The 17630-nt window shown below is 42.9% G+C and overlaps 1 protein-coding gene across 1 annotated transcript in view; it reads left to right on the top strand.

Annotated features, from left to right (window-relative positions):
* The first annotated feature begins 7959 nt into the window (after nt 1–7959).
* Nucleotides 7960–17630, top strand: part of LOC115150875 (RING1 and YY1-binding protein B) — a 48192-nt gene continuing 38521 nt past the window's right edge. Inside the window, exons 1-2 of the mRNA XM_029694649.1 lie at nt 7960–8129; nt 8916–9041. Coding sequence (XP_029550509.1) covers nt 8104–8129; nt 8916–9041 — 152 coding nt within the window. The 5' untranslated portion in view covers nt 7960–8103. The remainder of the gene's footprint in view (nt 8130–8915; nt 9042–17630) is intronic.

Here is a 17630-nt window from a genome sequence, read left to right as displayed (position 1 = left end):
TCACCTAGTCAGTTTATGCCAGGTTCTTAATGTTTTGTATACTCAGTGTATATAAGTTTTGTCATACAATATGGTGTATCTAGCTCTATTGATCTCTGAGTAATTAGGGGAAAGAAATGTTACTTTCATCCCGTTTCTCCCCTACCCTTCTTCTTTCCCTTGCCTCTACTCTTACAATCCAGGCTCTCTGCATCTCAAACTTATTGTGTCCAGTATTTTTTATTATTATTGAAAAAAAATGTATTTCACCTTTATTTAACCAGGTAGACCAGTTGAGAACAAGTTCTCATTTACAACTGCGACCTGGCCAAGATAAAGCATAGCAAATACAAATACAACAACACAGAGTTACACATAAACAAACGTACTGTCAATAACACAAAATAAAATAAAAATTGACAATCTATGTACAGTGTGTGCAAATGTAGAAGAGTAGGGAGGTAGGCAATAAATAGGCCATAGAGGTGAAAATAATTACAACTTAGCATTAATACTGGAGTGATATATGTGCAGATGATGATGTGCAAGTAGAGATACTGGGGTGCAAGAGGGTAAGTAAAAATATGGGGATGAGGTAGTCGGGTGGGCTATTTACAGATTGGCTGTGTACAGGTACAGTGATCGGTAAGCTGCTCTGACGGCTTATGCTTAAAGTTAGAGAGGGAGATAAAAGACTACAGCTTCAGAGATTTTTGCAATTCATTCCAGTCATTGGCAGCAGAGAACTGGAAGGAAAGGCGGCCAAAGGAATTGTTGGCTTTGGGGATGACCAGTGCAATATACCTGCTGGAGTGCGTGCTACGGGTGGGTGTTGCTATGGTGAACACTGAGCTGAGATAAGGTGGGGCTTTCCTTAGAAAATACTTAGATGACCTGGAGCCAGTGGGTTTGGCGACGGATATGTAGTGAGGGCCAGCCAACGAGAGCATAGCGGTCGCAGTGGTGGGTAGTATATGGGACTTTGGTGATAAAGCGGATGGCACTGTGATAGACTACATCCAGTTTGCTGAGTAGAATGTTGGGGGGTTATTTTGTAAATGACATCACCGAAGTCAAGAATCGGTACAATGGTCAGTTTTACGAGGGTATGTTTGTAGGCATGAGTGGAGGCTTTGTTGCGAAATAGGAAGCCGATTCTAGATTTAATTTTGGATTGGAGATGCTTAATGTGAGTCTGGAAGGAGACTTTACAGTCTAACCAGACACCTAGGTATTTGTAGTTGTCCACATATTCTAGGTCAGAACCGTCCAGAGTAGTGATGGTAGTCGGGCAGGAGGGTGCGGGCAGCAATCGGTTGAAGAGCATGCACTTAGTTTTACTAGCATTTAAAAGCAATTGGAGGCCACGGAAGGAGTGTTGTATGATGTTGAAGCTCGTTTGGAGGTTTGTTAGCACAGTGTCCAAAGAAGGGCCAGATGTATACAGAATGGTGTCGTCTGCGTAGAGGTGGATCAGAGAATCACCAGCAGCAAGAGCGACATCATTGATATATACAGAGAAAAGAGTCGGCCCGAGAATTGAGCCCTGTGGCACCCCCATAGAGACTGCCAGAGGTCCGAACAACAGGCCCTCCGATTTGACACACTGAACTCTGAGAAGTAGTTGGTGAACCAGGCGAGGCAGTCATTTGAGAAGCCAAGGCTATTGAGTCTGCCGATAAGAATACGGTGATTGCACAGTGGTCGGTGATCTGTTTATTAACTTGGCTTTCAAAGATTTTAGAAAGGCAGGGCAGGATGAATTTAAGTCTATAACAGTTTGGGTCTAAGGGGTCTCCCCCTTTGAAGAGGGGGATGACCGCGGCAGCTTTCCAATCTTTGGGGATCTCAGACGATACGAAAGAGAGGTTGAATAGGCCAGTAATAGGGGTTGCAACAATTTCAGCGGATCATTTTAGAAAGAGAGGGTCCAGATTGTCTAGCCCAGCTGATTTGTAGGGATCCAGATTTTGCCGCTCTTTCAGAACGTCAGCTGTTTGGATTTGGGTGAAGGAGAAGTCATGGAAATCTAATGTGAAGGCTGGCCACTGAAGGCTGGTCGCTGCTTAAATCTCTTCATATTGGAGCCCAAGGGTATCTGCAATTAAGTGTGAAGACTGCATCAAGGTCATTTACTCCACCCTGACACAAAGTGATGGATGTCTCGATTTGGTTGTCCTACTTGAGGGAGGCACATCCCTTAGCACTTGGTGAGAAAGGGTTAGATTTTCATTTCAGAAGAGAGAGAGAGTTGGTTAGTTGAGAAGAGGAGCAATATAATAGCCATGAGAGCCCAGGGAGGGAATCGTCCGTGGGTTACTGTGTCAGGGCTTGAACAAACATTTAACAGGATGATAAAGTATGTATTGATTGCTGGTTGGATGGTGCTCCGTCTGTCAATGCACTAATCTGCCAAATTGACAGCAGCTCTGCAGCGTTGTGTGTGACCAAACAGCTGGATTTAGTCTAAACACCATAAACACTATCCATACTTGGCTGCAACCTCTTCATAGGGCCACTGATTTATAATCCAGTGGATTGTGTGCATTTGTGGGAATTACTATATAAGAACATTGTAGAAAACCTTTCCAATCTCTCTCCCACTGCCAGTGGTGGTTCTAGACCATTTCAACTGGGGGGGCCAAGCTGGGGCCAGTTGTACTGTTAGAGGGGCCAGTTACATTAGACGTTATTGTTGTCATATTGTTTTCTTCACTGCATTGCAGGCATTAGCAGGCAAAAGACCATGTTCATAATCATCATCGTTGCCACTGTCTAATAACGGATGTACTCCACATTTAGGAGGGCCACAAGGGGGTCCAAAATTGTTGTCAATTTTGACCCCCCCCCAGAACCGCTAGTGCCCACTGCTTAACCAGGGATGAGCTGACGCACATACAACGGAGATGCATAGACAATATTTTCCTGTTTTGACATTTGACTGTGGTTGACTATACTGTCTAAAATATGTGTCCCTCTAGGCTCATGTCTCACATATTTGTGAGAATGCAATTGAATGATATAGTGAAAACTGGTTGGAATCTTTGTATTTTACACAGATGGTATTTTACACAGATGATTGCAGTTTGTGGGAGATATTACTTTAACTAAATAATGATGTAGTCTCAAATGATGTCGCAAATGATTTAATGGAATCAGATCGGGGATGTAACCTGGTCATAGCTGTTATTACCGCTATGTTACCAATATGTGCCGTGACTATTTCAATTAAATGTGTCACCTAAAATGCATGTTACTTAGCTCAGTTTAAGATAATGAAGTAGATGTAATATTGAATCGCTCTGATATAAGGGAATTAGGGAAACACAAACTACACACAAATGAAATCCCTATCTTATTCTTTATCATCAGGGAGGTAATTGACAAGTGATTTATCATTGTCTTATTCTTTATTCACAGTTGTGTTCCTGGGTTAACAAACCGGGAGATTGGGCCGTGCCTCTGCGCTGCACATTTTAGCTTGCAGGCCTGTTGTTCTTCTGCCTTTCGTGGAGTCTGCCCTGAATTCACTGAAACTCTCTACCGTTCAGTGAACTGAAGAAGCCTTTTTCTCACATACACTATTTTTCTCTCATACACACACACACTTAGTGTACACACACACTCGCAGATGCACAAAGACTGAACCGCTGCCAGCATGTCGTGGGATAATCTACCTTCCTGAAGGTTTGGCAAAGCCTCCCCTTGCTCCTCCTTATCGGCGTAGTGTAAGCAGCATGTGGTTTCCTGCCAACATCTTGGGCTGTGAGCTGCCTCTCCAAACAGGAACACGTATGGAGACATTCCTCTGCTGGAGGAGGAAACTGTCTTCAGCCACCACCCCCTAACCCCCTCCCTGGACACTTAAACACAACCCACATAACCCTCAACTCCTGAGGGTCCTGACCAGACTACAATTCCCCCACACCCACACAGTGAGGCCACTGCCATTTAATGCTCAGTGCAGGAAGTGTGTGTGTGATGTCGGTTATCTATTCTACAGTATACCTCTGCTCCATTTCCATCCCCATTTTGTGTGACAGCTACAGAGGTATTTTCTTCACTGTCCGCAAAGATGCCCACAGACAGTAATCAACACTAGAGGTAAACACACCATTGGGTGTAATCACAGGGTGGAAGGTGAAGTAGAGAAAATATCTACCAGTTGCAGAACAGTCAAAACAAAGAGGGTCAAATTGCCTGCATGGTGAACCTCAATTGTATGACCAAATGCATCCTGACTTGTCCTTCATAATTAGATGATAATGATGATGTTTTGATGAGGATTAATAATTGTTTAATTAATTAGGCAAGTAAGATGAGGGACACATACCATGATGGACTAACTGGGAGCAAGAGGATCTTGGGTGTATTGCAAGCAGTGGCAAAGAGGAAGTGTTGAGTTTCTTTCCTGTGAGACTTTTATTGATCCTGGAATGTCATCAGGGAACTTTGTGAGAGACCTCGATTAATCATGAGCTTCTTTCCTCTCCTGTGTGATTTCAGTATCAGGAGAATGTGTCCTCGTCTGCTATCCTACCTGTCTCTTAACAGCCTATTTTCCCCTGTCTGCTCCACTGCCTCTCTTCTCCCTGGCTCAACCTTAACCTGCCCTTCTCTCTCCATCTCTTCCACTCCACTGTTTTTCAGTCCAATTAATATTTTCCAAAAACAAGTGTACAGCAAAGGAATTGTGTGAAGTGCAACACGTTTCCGCTACACGATGCTGTCTTTTTCCATAAATAGACAAAAATAAACTGCTTTTTCCTTTAGATTACCATCTCTCTGGAACAAACAACCTGTCCACATGCTGAAACCTGATTTCACATTGTATTAAAAAAACAAAAAAACAATTGGCGAATAATTATCTTAATTACCATATAAGAAACAAAAGACACAGTTTTACTGAAGTGTTATATTCTCAGTTAATATAGTTTATATATAAGTGAGTGCACAAGGCAGAACACCTGCTTTATACAGTTGAAGTCGGAAGTTTACATACACTTAGGTTGGAGTCATTAAAACTCGTTTTTCAACCACTCCACAAATTTCTTGTTAATAAACTATAGTTTTGGCAAGTCGGTTAGGACATCTACTTTGTGCATGACACAAGTAATTTTTCCAACAATTGTTTACAGACAGATTATTTCACTTATAATTCACTGTATCATAATTCCAGTGGGTCAGAAGTTAACATACACTAAGTTGACTGTGCCTTTAAACAGCTTGGAACATTCCAGAAAATGATGTCATGGTTTTAGAAGCTTCTGATAGGCTAATTGACATCATTTGAGTCAATTGGAGGTGTACCTTGATGTCAAGCTTCTTTGCTTGACATCATGGGAAAATCAAAAGAAATTAGCCAAGACCTCATAAAAAAAATTGTAGACCTCCACAAGTCTGGTTCATCCTTGGGAATAATTTCCAAACGCCTGAAGGTACCACGTTCATCTGTACAAACAATAGTACGCAAGTGGGACCATGGGAGCACAAAGCCGTCATACCGCTCAGGAAGGAGATGCGTTCTTTGGTGCAAAAAGTGCAAATCAAACAGCAAAGGACCTTGTGACGATGCTGGAAGAAAAAGGTACAAAAGTATCTATATCCACAGTAAATCGAGTCCTATATCGACATAACCTGAAAGGCCGCTCAGCAAGGAAGAAGCCACTGCTCCAAAACCGCCACAAAAAAGCCAGACTACGGTTTGCAACTGCACATGGGGACAAAGATCGTACTTTTTGGAGAAATGTCCTCTGGTCTGATGAAACAAAAATAGAACTGTTTGGCCATAGTGACCATCGCTATGTTTGGAGGAAAAAGGGGGATGCTTGCAAGCTTAAGAACACCATCCCAACCGTGAAGCACGGGGGTGGCAGCATCATGTTATGGGGGTGCTTTGCTGCAGGAGGGACTGGTGCACTTCACAAAATAGATGGCATTATGTGGATATATTGAAGCAACATCTCAAGACATCAGCCAGGAAGTTAAAGCTTGGTCGCAAATGGGTCTTCCAAATGAACAATGACCCCAAGCATACTTCGAAAGTTGTGGAAAAATGGCTTCAGGACAACAAAGTCAAGGTATTGGAGTGGCCATCACAAAGCCCTGACCTAAATCCCATAGAACATTTGTGTGCAGAACTGAAAAAGCGTGTGCGTTCAAGGAGGCCTACAAACCTGACTCAGTTACACCAGCTCTGTCAGGAGGAATGGGCCAAAATAGTGAAAAACTGAGTTAAATGTATTTGGCTAAGGTGTATGTAAACTTCCGACTTCAACTGTATGTAACTGATCCATCTGTAATCCCTACGTATAATCTCTCATCATACTACACTCAGTTAAACACATTTCATACCAGAACTTCAGCACCATGTCTATTTTTCCAAAGAGATTCAGTCAGAGGAAATGTATGTCAGAGCTACCATACACGTTTGGTTGTTGACAGCTTGGCAACATGCCAATCACAGATTATTTTTCTGAGCAATAACAAGATTCAGTAAAGGAAGGAACTCTGATGTGGGTAGAGCTGTTTCAGTCACACTCTTGAATTGCCTAATGCATGGTATCATTTCTCGTCTCTGTCCCCTCCCCCAATTCTCTTTTCACTTGTTGCTTTTCTTATAATGTCTCCCTTATTACTGTAACATCAAAAATGCCCAATTTTCCCTTGAATGAATTACAGAATGCGCCAGGCAATGCGTAATGCTGTTACGATTGAATTCATGTTATTAATATCATGATGAGCAGATTAACCTCTAGAGCAGCATGCTATGAGCTAAGCAGATATCTAGAACCTAAAATGGTCCTTCGCCTGCCCCCATATAGGACAAGCTTTGAAGAACCCTTTTTGGTTCCAGGTAGAACCCTTTTCCACAGAGGGTTCTACCTGGAACCAAAAAGGGTTCTCATATGGGGGACAGCTGAAGAACCCTTTTTGAACCCTTTTTTCTAAGAGTGTATAATCACTGGGTAGAGGGCAGAGCCGGTGTGATAAGAATGACAGTGACACAGCAGAAGTAAGTGATCGTATCTTCTCCTCTCCACTTGGTGGATAGAAGAAGGGAGAGATTCACAATAATATATGCTATTTAGCAGACACTTTTATCCAAAGCGATTTAGTCATTCGTGCATACATATAGGACCAGGAGCCATGGCAAGTGGCTAATGAGGCTATACGATTCACGCTTCATCTCCTCCACACAGAGAGTCGTGTCCTGTGCAGGAGGGAGGGAGGCCTTCAAGGGGTGCACGATGAAGTAGCTCACTAAAGCTAGGAGTATCTGCAAATTATTTAGGGGTCCTCCAGGATGTCTGGAATTTTGGAAAAGGTTGAGTAAGATGAACATTTGTATCTAAACACAAATGATCATTCAAGGTGAATGTTTAGTATCTGAGGTAATCCTTTCTTCCTTTCTTTCTTCTATGTCTTATTTGAAACATAAGGCAATCCCCATTTCCTTGAGTCCTTTCAAATGTTAGGCACACTACAACCCCAGAAGATGAAACATCTGAAACATGTCCGTCTCACGGACAGGTATGATAGGGACAAAAGCTCTACAGGCTAAATTGACTGGACTGCTCTAGACTGTTCTGATAGCACTCAACATACATTTTTGCATTTGGTTTATTAGTAGGCCTAGACATTTTGACTCTTACACCTGTCACGATTGAAAAGGAATGATGGGGAATAACTTTCTATGCACCTGTGTCCCAAGATGAACCCCACCAGCTACATCTTCAATGTGAGTAGGCATGAAATGCAATGACACCAGCTCATGCTGTGGTACTGCACAGTATGACACTCACGAAACCTGTGAATACATTGGGCTGGCACTGTTATTCCTACATTTCGACTATAAACCGCATCATCTCATTTCGATACAGAATATTTCGGGGAAATATATAGCGAGCTACCTATTTCTCTTATTTCCAACCAGACTTTTAAACCGAGGCATGCGGTGATTGGGCGTCTTGGAGTCACGCGGTGTGCAGTCGCCCTGCCGCTGAATGCGAGCTTAACTGCCAGCTTTAGCAGCGGTTCTATCTGGATCCTCCGCGCACAACCTACAACAATTACTGATTATTACTGAAGACCTTTTCTTCTTTTGGAAGACAGTTCTTCACCATGGGCGACAAGAAAAGCCCTACCAGGTATTTAGCCGTATACCCCAGTCCGTTTTGTGTCGATTTCGACTTGTTTTGCGATAATTCCATGGCGTTTGCGGTTGATATTCGGATGATTTCTCAAGGAGTGTTTCTCCCTTTTTTCAGTTTGTATGCCAGAGCTAGAATAGTGCACAGGCACTATGGCGGCTTCTCGCTCCCTACTCTCTACCAGTCACTCTCAGACAAAGGGAATTTTTCAGTGGATATGTCTGCCATTCTAGAAAATTATATTCAATGTCAACAGAAGTCGTTCGAAGATCAATGTCGAATGGACATTATTTGACATTCGTTTTGCTAGCTAAAATGCTTAGCCCCGAACAGACATTAGGCTAAGCCGCGATACAATCGAATGTTGTAACGTTAGCTAGCTAGCTAACCGAAATTCTTGCTAGGTCGCTTGATTCTAGGGTTAGTACTATCCAGAATGCTTGGGTCATCCCTATCCTTATCTTAACTCCTACCCCAACCATAACAACCCTTACCATAACAATTTTAAACGTCAACTTCAATGGGATAGGGACGTCCCAAGGATCCCAGATAGCAAGGACCTTGATTTTAGCTAGTGACTGATCTAATCGAGAAACTCACGCTGCGTAGGTTATTCGGGATTCGAATGGATAACCTGACAGCGATTTTTTTTTTTCTATAATAGTTTAAGTTAGCTGATTTTTAATTTAGGGGGTACTGTATGTCGTCAGCACCAACAACAGTCATAACCAAATTAATTATATGTAATAAACTAACTTGACTTTACATTTTTATATTTCTAAGGCCAAAAAGACAAGCTAAACCAAGTGCTGACGATGGATATTGGGACTGTAGCGTCTGCACCTTCAAGAACAGTGCAGAGGCTTTTAAATGCAGCATTTGCGATGTGAGGAAGGGCACATCCACAAGGTATGTCTGAACGGGTGTTTTACTTCTGCAGTAAAGCATCGCAATTTATTGAAATCAACATTAACTGTCTACCAATTTCCGTAGTAATGCTTTGACTTATTAATTGATGTAGGCATGTTGCATTGTGTGGCCATGCATTTCATTATTGTATGGATAGTGAGTGAATTGAGTCGTCTAGGTGTGCTGTTGGTAGCCAGAGAGGGGGATGGGGTGGGAATGAGGGACCTTACTTCATAATAGCTGTATGGAGCTGCTAGAATAAAGCAGCTCCCGAGTGAATCTCTGAATTTGACATTAGTATCACCAGATTGAAACAAGACATCTGTAGCTTGAAACATCTGTTAGAATATATCACTTAGGCTACCTGTAGGATTAAACATCAGTAGTTGGCATAGCCGTGGGAAGTAGCTAGGCGTGCTGAGGTGTTGCAGCACCCCCTGAAAGAATGCATTTATTATTTATATACAAATAAGTTAGTGCACTAGTCCCTTATTACTCTTGTATGAGTGGAGCATAAATACTCCTCAGCAGAGTGGGAGAAATCACCCCCCCATTAGAAACCTTTTCTGGACTGTCACTGCAATGGGCAACTAAGATGACATCATCACAAATTTTTTACGTGATTCCCTTTAAATTTCATGTTTACCACTCCAGCTTGAGTTCTGGGTACTGCGGATAAGTTGTCAGTGTGAGTTTACAGACACTTATCATCAGCTGCCTGATGAAATCTAGACATAGATGAAATCTAGAGATAGATGAGTCATTTGTGAGCCTGCAGAATAGTCCCTCCATGCTCTAACCTTTCCAGCTGTGGTTTTAGAATGAGTGTTCTGCTGACACCTTTGGTCTGCCACTGGGAAAACACTGACCGGTTTACTGCTAATCGAAATGTGTGTTGTGTACTGGGCAATTCCACATTAACGGAATTATGCTTTGACTCAGATTTTTTGTTTTAAAATGTATGCCAAGCAAAAAACATTGATTTCAAAGTTTAACAAACCATACAACTCTAAGCACAAGACCTACTTTGAACAAGTTACACAGAGAATGTCATAACACATTTACTGGAAGAACTGTGCAGTTGCAAAGTTTAGTAACAGAATTACGGTAGAATCTCACTCAGATTTTACGACATGACACCTTGAGTTTAAAAAAATATATTTTGGTTATTAAACTATAGTAGGTGAGGTGGATTTACATCTGGGAACGAAATAACAGCAACGGAATTACATCATAGGTCCCTTATCTGTACTATACAGAAATGCATTATTATGAATATCATTCTCTTCATGGTGATGTATCCTGAATAGGTACACAAAAGTACAAATATGTAATATCCTTCTTTTGCGTATTTGGGTATTATTCTACACACTGGCTATGGTTGTAATGAGCTCCACTCCCAAGGCACAGGAGGCTGCTGAGGGGAGAACCGCACATAATAATGGCCGGAACAGAGCAAATAGCATGGCATCAAACACCTGGAAACCATGTATTTGATACTATTCCGCTCCAGTCATTACCATGAGCCCGTTTTCCCCAATTAAGGTGCCACCAACCTCCTGTGTCACAAAGACCACATTTGGTTGGTCTGGACCAGACCAAATCGGAACCAATCATGGATGTCCATGTTTCACAATTTTGGACATCACAGTGCAGCAAAGTAGATAGCCTATGTAGAATACAGTACATTATACTGTACATTTATTTTACTGTACTGTTCTCTACTGTGCTGTTCAAACTTGTGAAACGTCTATGATTGGTTCAGATTTGGTCCGGCCAGGGCAAGTTAACAGATACTGGTACGTCACAGTGGGGGTTAGCATGCTTTATGTTAATAAGGGGATGTCATGACAAGTATGTCCAAGCCCCTTACCATGGAGCTTTTGGCAATAGCCCAATTGCCTCTATTTGGTAAATGGAATCGCATGACATCATTGAAGTGGGTTGTCACATTCCCATTTGATCTGAATTGTTAACCTTTGATGCAGTTGTTTGCTTGTTGTAAGCCTGGCTCTTATTGTAATGAGTACTAATTAGGCATATTTTCTCTCTGTTTGATGCAGTATGCTCTCAGCCAAATGATTCACACTTTAACAGTGTGTGTGTGTGGTAAGGGTGGTTGATATGAACTAAAGTTTATTTCACAATATTTTCCACTTTCTGGATGATAACGATATCACGATATACTGTACTTTAATAAAACAAACATTTTATGAGCCCTTCAAAGTTAATAAATGAGACAATATTGCTTTTAACCCTATAGAAACAGAAAGCATTGCACTTTATTAAAAAAAATACAAATTCTATGGTAAACCTGTGCAAACATGAAACATAAACAAAGGTATGAGTTAAATATATGTGCAGTCAAATTAAATAAAACAAATATTTAAAGTATTCAGGATGTAAAGAAAATAAATATATATTTATTTTTTTCCCCCTGACACATAAGAAGTGCAGTCTTTTTTTCAGCATAGTACTGGACATTATGAATTCAAGTTGTAAACCTTTTCAAACTAACTTCTTCAAGCATTCACCAGACACTCTATGTTTCTCAGTTCAACATGTAACAATTCACTGCCTCCCTCTTCACAAGTTCTGTGCCAGGAACACCAGCCTATTGACAGTTTTTGGCTTCAAAGTTGCCTTGTGGCATGTGACCATATGAAGACAGCCATGCAATCTTCATAGACAAACATTCACAGTAGATTGGCCTTACTGAAGAGCTCAGTGACTTTCAACGTGGCACCGTCATAGGATGCCACATGTCCAACAAGCCAGTTCGTCAAATTTCTTCCCTGCTAGAGATACCCCAGTCAACTGTAATCGCTGTTATTGTGAAGTGGAAAAGTTTAGGAGCAACAACGGCTCAGCTGCAAAGTGGTGGGCCACACAAGCTCACAGAACGGGACCAGTGAATGCTGAAGTGCGTAAAAATCGCATGTACTCGGTTGAAACACTCAGTTCCAAACTGCCTCTGGAAGCAACGTCAGCACAAGAACTGTTCGTAGGGAGCTTCGTGAAATGGGTTTCCATGGCCGAGCAGCCGCACACAGGCCTAAGATCACCATGTGCAAGGCCAAGCGTCAGCTGGCGTGGTGTGTAAAGCTCACCACCATTGGACTCTGGAGCAGTGGAAACGCATTCTCTGAAGTGATGAATCACGCTTCACCATCTGGCAGTCTGGTGGACGAATCTGGGTTTGGTGGATATCAGGAGAACGCTACCTGACCCAATGCCAACTGTAAAGTTTGGTGGAGGAGAAATAATGATCTTGGGCAGTTTTTCATGGTTTGGCTAGGCCCTTTAGTTCCAGTGAAGGGAAATCTTAACGCTACAGCATACAATTACATTCTAGACAATTCTGTGTTTCCAACTTTGTGGCAACAGTTTGGGGAAGGCCCTTTCTTGTTTCAGCATGACAATGATCCCTGTGCACAAAGCGAGGTCCATACAGAAATGGTTTGTCGATCGGTGTGGAAGAAATTGACTGGCCTGCACAGGGCCTTGACCTCAACCCCATCAAACACCTTAAGGATGAATTGGAATGCCGACTGCGAACCAGGCCTAATCTAAGTAAGTGGCTGAATTAATAAGGTGACGGGGCATCATATTGTTTTAGCTTTCTGCCATGTTTGAGAAGTCAAAGCCCTTTGCATGAGTTATCTGTACAGCTGCCATTGCTATGTTGATTTCCTTCATTTTTTTCCCTCCTCTCTGTTCTCGGCCCACCTGCTCCTCCCCCCTCTTCTCCGAGTAGAGCAGACTCCACACAGACACAGCGTGTTGACACAGATGGGGTTAGTTATACAAATCTTTGGTGTAGACATGCTGCTCGAGAGCCAGTACTGCATGCGTCAACTTTATCTCGTTCTCATTCGCTTGTAATTGTCCAAACTCATCAAAAATGACATTCGGTAGCTTCTACCTATATATGTAAAACTTTGTGAGCTGGATTGCCTGTCTTTGCAATTTATCACATTTAGCTAGCAGGGTCCATGGAAATTCGCTATTACTTGTGCTAATTTTGTTAGCATTCTGGTAATAGACACCCAATTGGGTTTTTGGCATTATTTTTGACAGTTACATTATTACCAGTTTAGTACACATGCATCTCCCGGGGTGAGAGAAGGATGGTATGACGATATGAAAACCAGGATACTACCCAAACCTACTCCTGACCAGGCCCTAATCTCTGGAATTTGAAAGAAGAAGCAACAGTGCAAGAGAGGCAGATGAGCCGGCATCCAGACGAGACTACTATACCCTACGTTCTATTGCCAAACGTACAGTCACTAGAGAACAAACTGGACGAGCTCTGTTCGATAGTATCCTATCAACAGGATCTAAAGAAATGTATTATTCTATGTTTATCGGAGTCGTGGCTGAACAAGGACATGGCTAACATACATCTAGCTGTTTTTCCATGCATCGTCAAGACCGCTCGGCCGCCTCGGGTAGGACGAAGAGGGGAGGGGTGTGTATCTTTAACAGCTGGTGCGTGATCTCTGTTAAAGGGTAGGTAGCATAAACGTAGCATATGTATTTGCATTAGTATAGACCTCAAAAGTCTTAATGCAAAGTCACACTTCAGTTTTCTATTGTTTGAGTTATTACATAAAGCTGATCAGAATGCCGAAGTCATGTCGGAAAATATTCTTCCGTGAGGTGATGTTTTATGGAGGACCCGGCAAGCCAGCCTGTCTTCTATAATGTAAACTCCAACAGAAATAACTTAAAATTAAACCAAATTGTAGGTGGTCCTGAATACTGGTTTCGGTGTAATTTTCAGGCAACTTACAAGCAATTACTTAATGAGTTTATTGTTACAAACCAACTTGCAAGGTTAATAGCCAACTAGCCTGCTAACATTAGCCCTACTTGCCTGCTAGTGTTATGTTAGCACTACACGAGTCAGCCAGTTGCTATCAACACCTAGCTTACAGCTACATTAAAGTAAACCAGAGTTTTGGAAATGATAACTATTTTTGGATCTGAGTTAGCTACCAAAGCCAGGAGGAGGCGGGTACTTCACTGGCTGATGGAGTCTCAGGGAAATCCCAAATAGATAGCTGACCGATATCTGGAATCTATTGCGTTAGCACTAAGCCAAGGTGGAAAAGGTTACAAAACTCCTATAGTGTACTAAACAGGGAATATGCTGAAAAGTTGACAAAACAAAAAGGAGAACAGACGAGGTACTACAAAATTAGATTTTCTCTATCGATTTGAGCCCACGGGAAGAAGGCACCAGGGCCTGCCATTCTGACTGGTTCCAAATAGATAACACAGCCACAAAGTCTGTGAAGAGCATGCTTCATGGCCGCATGTGCCCCATCAACTTCTTGTTTACATCACACTTCCTGAGATTGGTGGATTGTAGCTCTCCACCGCCAACACTTGGTTTGGAATGTAATTACATGCTGTCATCGCTAGTGGCTAACGTTAGCCAGCTTGAGCTAGCTGCTCAGTAGCACAGAGCAGATCCTCCACTTGATGTTGAGAAATAATGCATTGTGGGTAGTTTAGAAGATATCCGGAAATAAGTTAAGTTAATATTGAATATGTAACAACTTTTTGCACGTATAGGTAACCAGATCGTGACTACACCCTGTTGCGTGTTTCCTACCCTTTAAGGAAGTATCAAGTTTTTGCTTGCTTGAGTTAGAATACCTCATGACAAGCTGCAGACCAAACTATTTACCTATTTATCTATATTTTTTTGTAGCTGTCTATTTACCACCACAAACCGGCGCTGGCACTGAGACCACACTCAACGAGCTGTGTAGGGCCATAAGCAAACAAAATGTACATCCAGAAGCGGCGCTTCTCATGTCCGGTGATTTTAATGCAGGGAAACTGATCCGTTTCACAACATTTTTACATTTACATCATTTAGCAGACGCTCTTATCCGGAGCGACTTACAGTAGTGAGTGCATACATTTTCATACTTTTTTCGTACTGGTCCCCTGTGGGAATTGAACCCACAATCCTAGCGTTGCAAGCGCCATGCTCTACCAACTGAGGGACCAGCATGAAAGGCTCGCCCTTCCTTTGGCAAATCTGACCATAACTCTGTCCTCCTGCTTACAAGCAAAAATTAAATGCCTTTTTTGCTCGCTTTGCAACAAGCAACACTGGACCATGCATGAGATCACCAGCTGTTGCAGATAACTGTGTGATCTCGCTCTCCCTAATCAAGGTTAACATTCACAAAGTCGCGGGGACAGACGGATTACCAGGATGCGTGCTCAGAGAATGCGCTGACCAGCTGGCAAGTGTCTTCATGGACATTTTCAACCTCTCCCTGACCCCATCTGTAATACCTACATGTTTCAAGCAGACCACCATAGTCCCTGTGCCCAAGAATGCTAAGAACCTGTCTAAATCACTACCACCCCTTATCACTCAGATCTGTAGCCAAGGTTGGTCATGGCTCACGTCAACAACATCATCCCAGACACCCTGGACCCACTCCAATTCGCATACTGCCTCAACAGATACTCGGATGACACAATCTCTATTGCACTCCACACTACCCTCTCCCGCCTGGACAAGAGGAAAACCTATGTGAGAATACTGTTCATTGACTACAGCTCAGCGTTCAAAACCATAGTGTCCTCCAAGCTCATCACTATGCTCAGGACCCTGGGACTGAACTCCTTCCTCTGCAACTGGATCCTGGACTTCCCGACGGGCCGTCCCCCAGGTGGCAAGGGTAGGCAACATCACGCTTTATTGTCCTACACAGTTACAAACAACTCCATTCAGAATATAAAGTAGCAGCCAACATTTTAATTCCATCTTCCTCCATTGATTAGATACAATGTATATACAAAGTAGGTGGACACTCCTTCATATTAGTGGATTCGGCTATTTCAGCCACACCCATTGCTGACAGGTGTATAAAATTGAGCACACAGCCATGCAATCTCCGTAGACAAACATTGGCCGTAGAATGATCTCACTGAAGAACTGAGTGACTTTCAACATGGCACCATCATAGGATGCCACCTTTCTAACAAGTCAGTTCGTAACATTTCTGCCCTGCTAAAGCTGCCCTGGTCAACTGTAAGTGCTGTTATTGTGAAGTGGAAATGTCTAGGAGCAACAACGGCTCAGCCGCGAAGTGGTAGGCCAACCAAGCTCACAGAACAGGACCGCCAAGTGCAGAAGCGCGTAGCACGTAAAAATTCTCTGTACTCGGTTACAACACTCACTACGAGTTCCAAACTGCCTCTGGAAACAACGTCAGCACAAGAACTGTTCATCGGGTACTTCATGAAATGGGTTTCCATGGCCGAGCAGCCACGACAAGCCTAAGATCACAATGCGCAATGCCAAGCGTCAGCTGGAGTGGTGTAAAGCTAGCCGCCATAGGAATCTGGAGCATTGGAAACGCGTTCTCTGGTGTGATGAATCACGCTTCACCATCTGGCAGTCTGACAAATCTGGGTTCGGCGGATGCCAGGAGAACTCTAACTGCCCCAATGTATAGTGCCAACTGTAAAGTTTGGAGGATCTTAATGCTACAGCATCCAATTACATTCTGGAAGATTCTGTACTTTCAACATTGGTAACAGTTTGGAGAAGGCCCTTTCCTGTTTCAGCATAACAGTACCCCCCCCCACACACACAAAGCGAGGTCCATACAGAAATGGGTTGTTGAGATCGGTGTGGAAGAACTTGTCTGGCCTGCACAGAGCCCTGACCTCAACTCCATCAAATGCCTTTGGTATGAATTGGAATGCCGGCTGCGAGCCAGGTCTAATTGCCAAATATCAGTGCCCGACCTCACTAATGCTCTTGTGGCTGAATGGAAGCAATGTTCCAACATCTAGTGGAAAGCTTTCCCAGAAGAGTGGAGGCTGTTATAGCAGCAAAGGGGGACCAACTCCATTTTAATGCCCATGATTTTGGAATGAGATGTTTGATGAGCAGGTGTCCACATACTTTTGGTCATGTAGGGTTTCTCCTAACTTTTGCCCCACATGGAGGATCTATTACTAGCCTAATGTCGCTTTGATGATTTATGATTGGCCAACAACAAGCTACATGCGGCACTCTCGTGAAAAGCACAGAGCAGCAGCATAAATTATACAAATTCTCTCTCTACTGCAGCAGGTGCATTCGGCTCTGTATTGGTCCCTCTTGGTCAAGTCAGTTAAAATTACTCATACCTGTGACAATTAAATCAGGGTCCTGGATCTGGTCTCGGTATTCGGGTACAGGTGAATCCGTGAAGACCTCTAGTGCTAACATGTGCTACAGAAGCAATATCAACATGCATGGGGAGGCCCAACTCTCACCCAATCCCACACAATGCTCAAGTAGGCTAAATCTGTGCACTGCCACTGCACTCACTTTGGTTCTCTAACAAGAAAGCACTGTGTTTTGTGACCTGACCTCCCAAGTTCTGCTGTTAATAGTTGGAGTACGTTTTTGAAGCGTTCTTATACTGGAAGAGGCCCATCTTGAGTATCTTTGCGTTAGCAGCATACGCCTGACAGCAGTGATCAGCTATCATTCGAAAGTAGCCAGCACATGAAACCAATCAGTGCTAGATTGTGACATCTTGCTGCTGGATCAGC

This window comes from Salmo trutta, chromosome 16 (genome assembly GCF_901001165.1).
Source record: "Salmo trutta chromosome 16, fSalTru1.1, whole genome shotgun sequence".
Taxonomy (NCBI): Eukaryota; Metazoa; Chordata; class Actinopteri; order Salmoniformes; family Salmonidae; genus Salmo; species Salmo trutta.
This window is presented reverse-complemented; position numbering and strand designations above follow the sequence as displayed.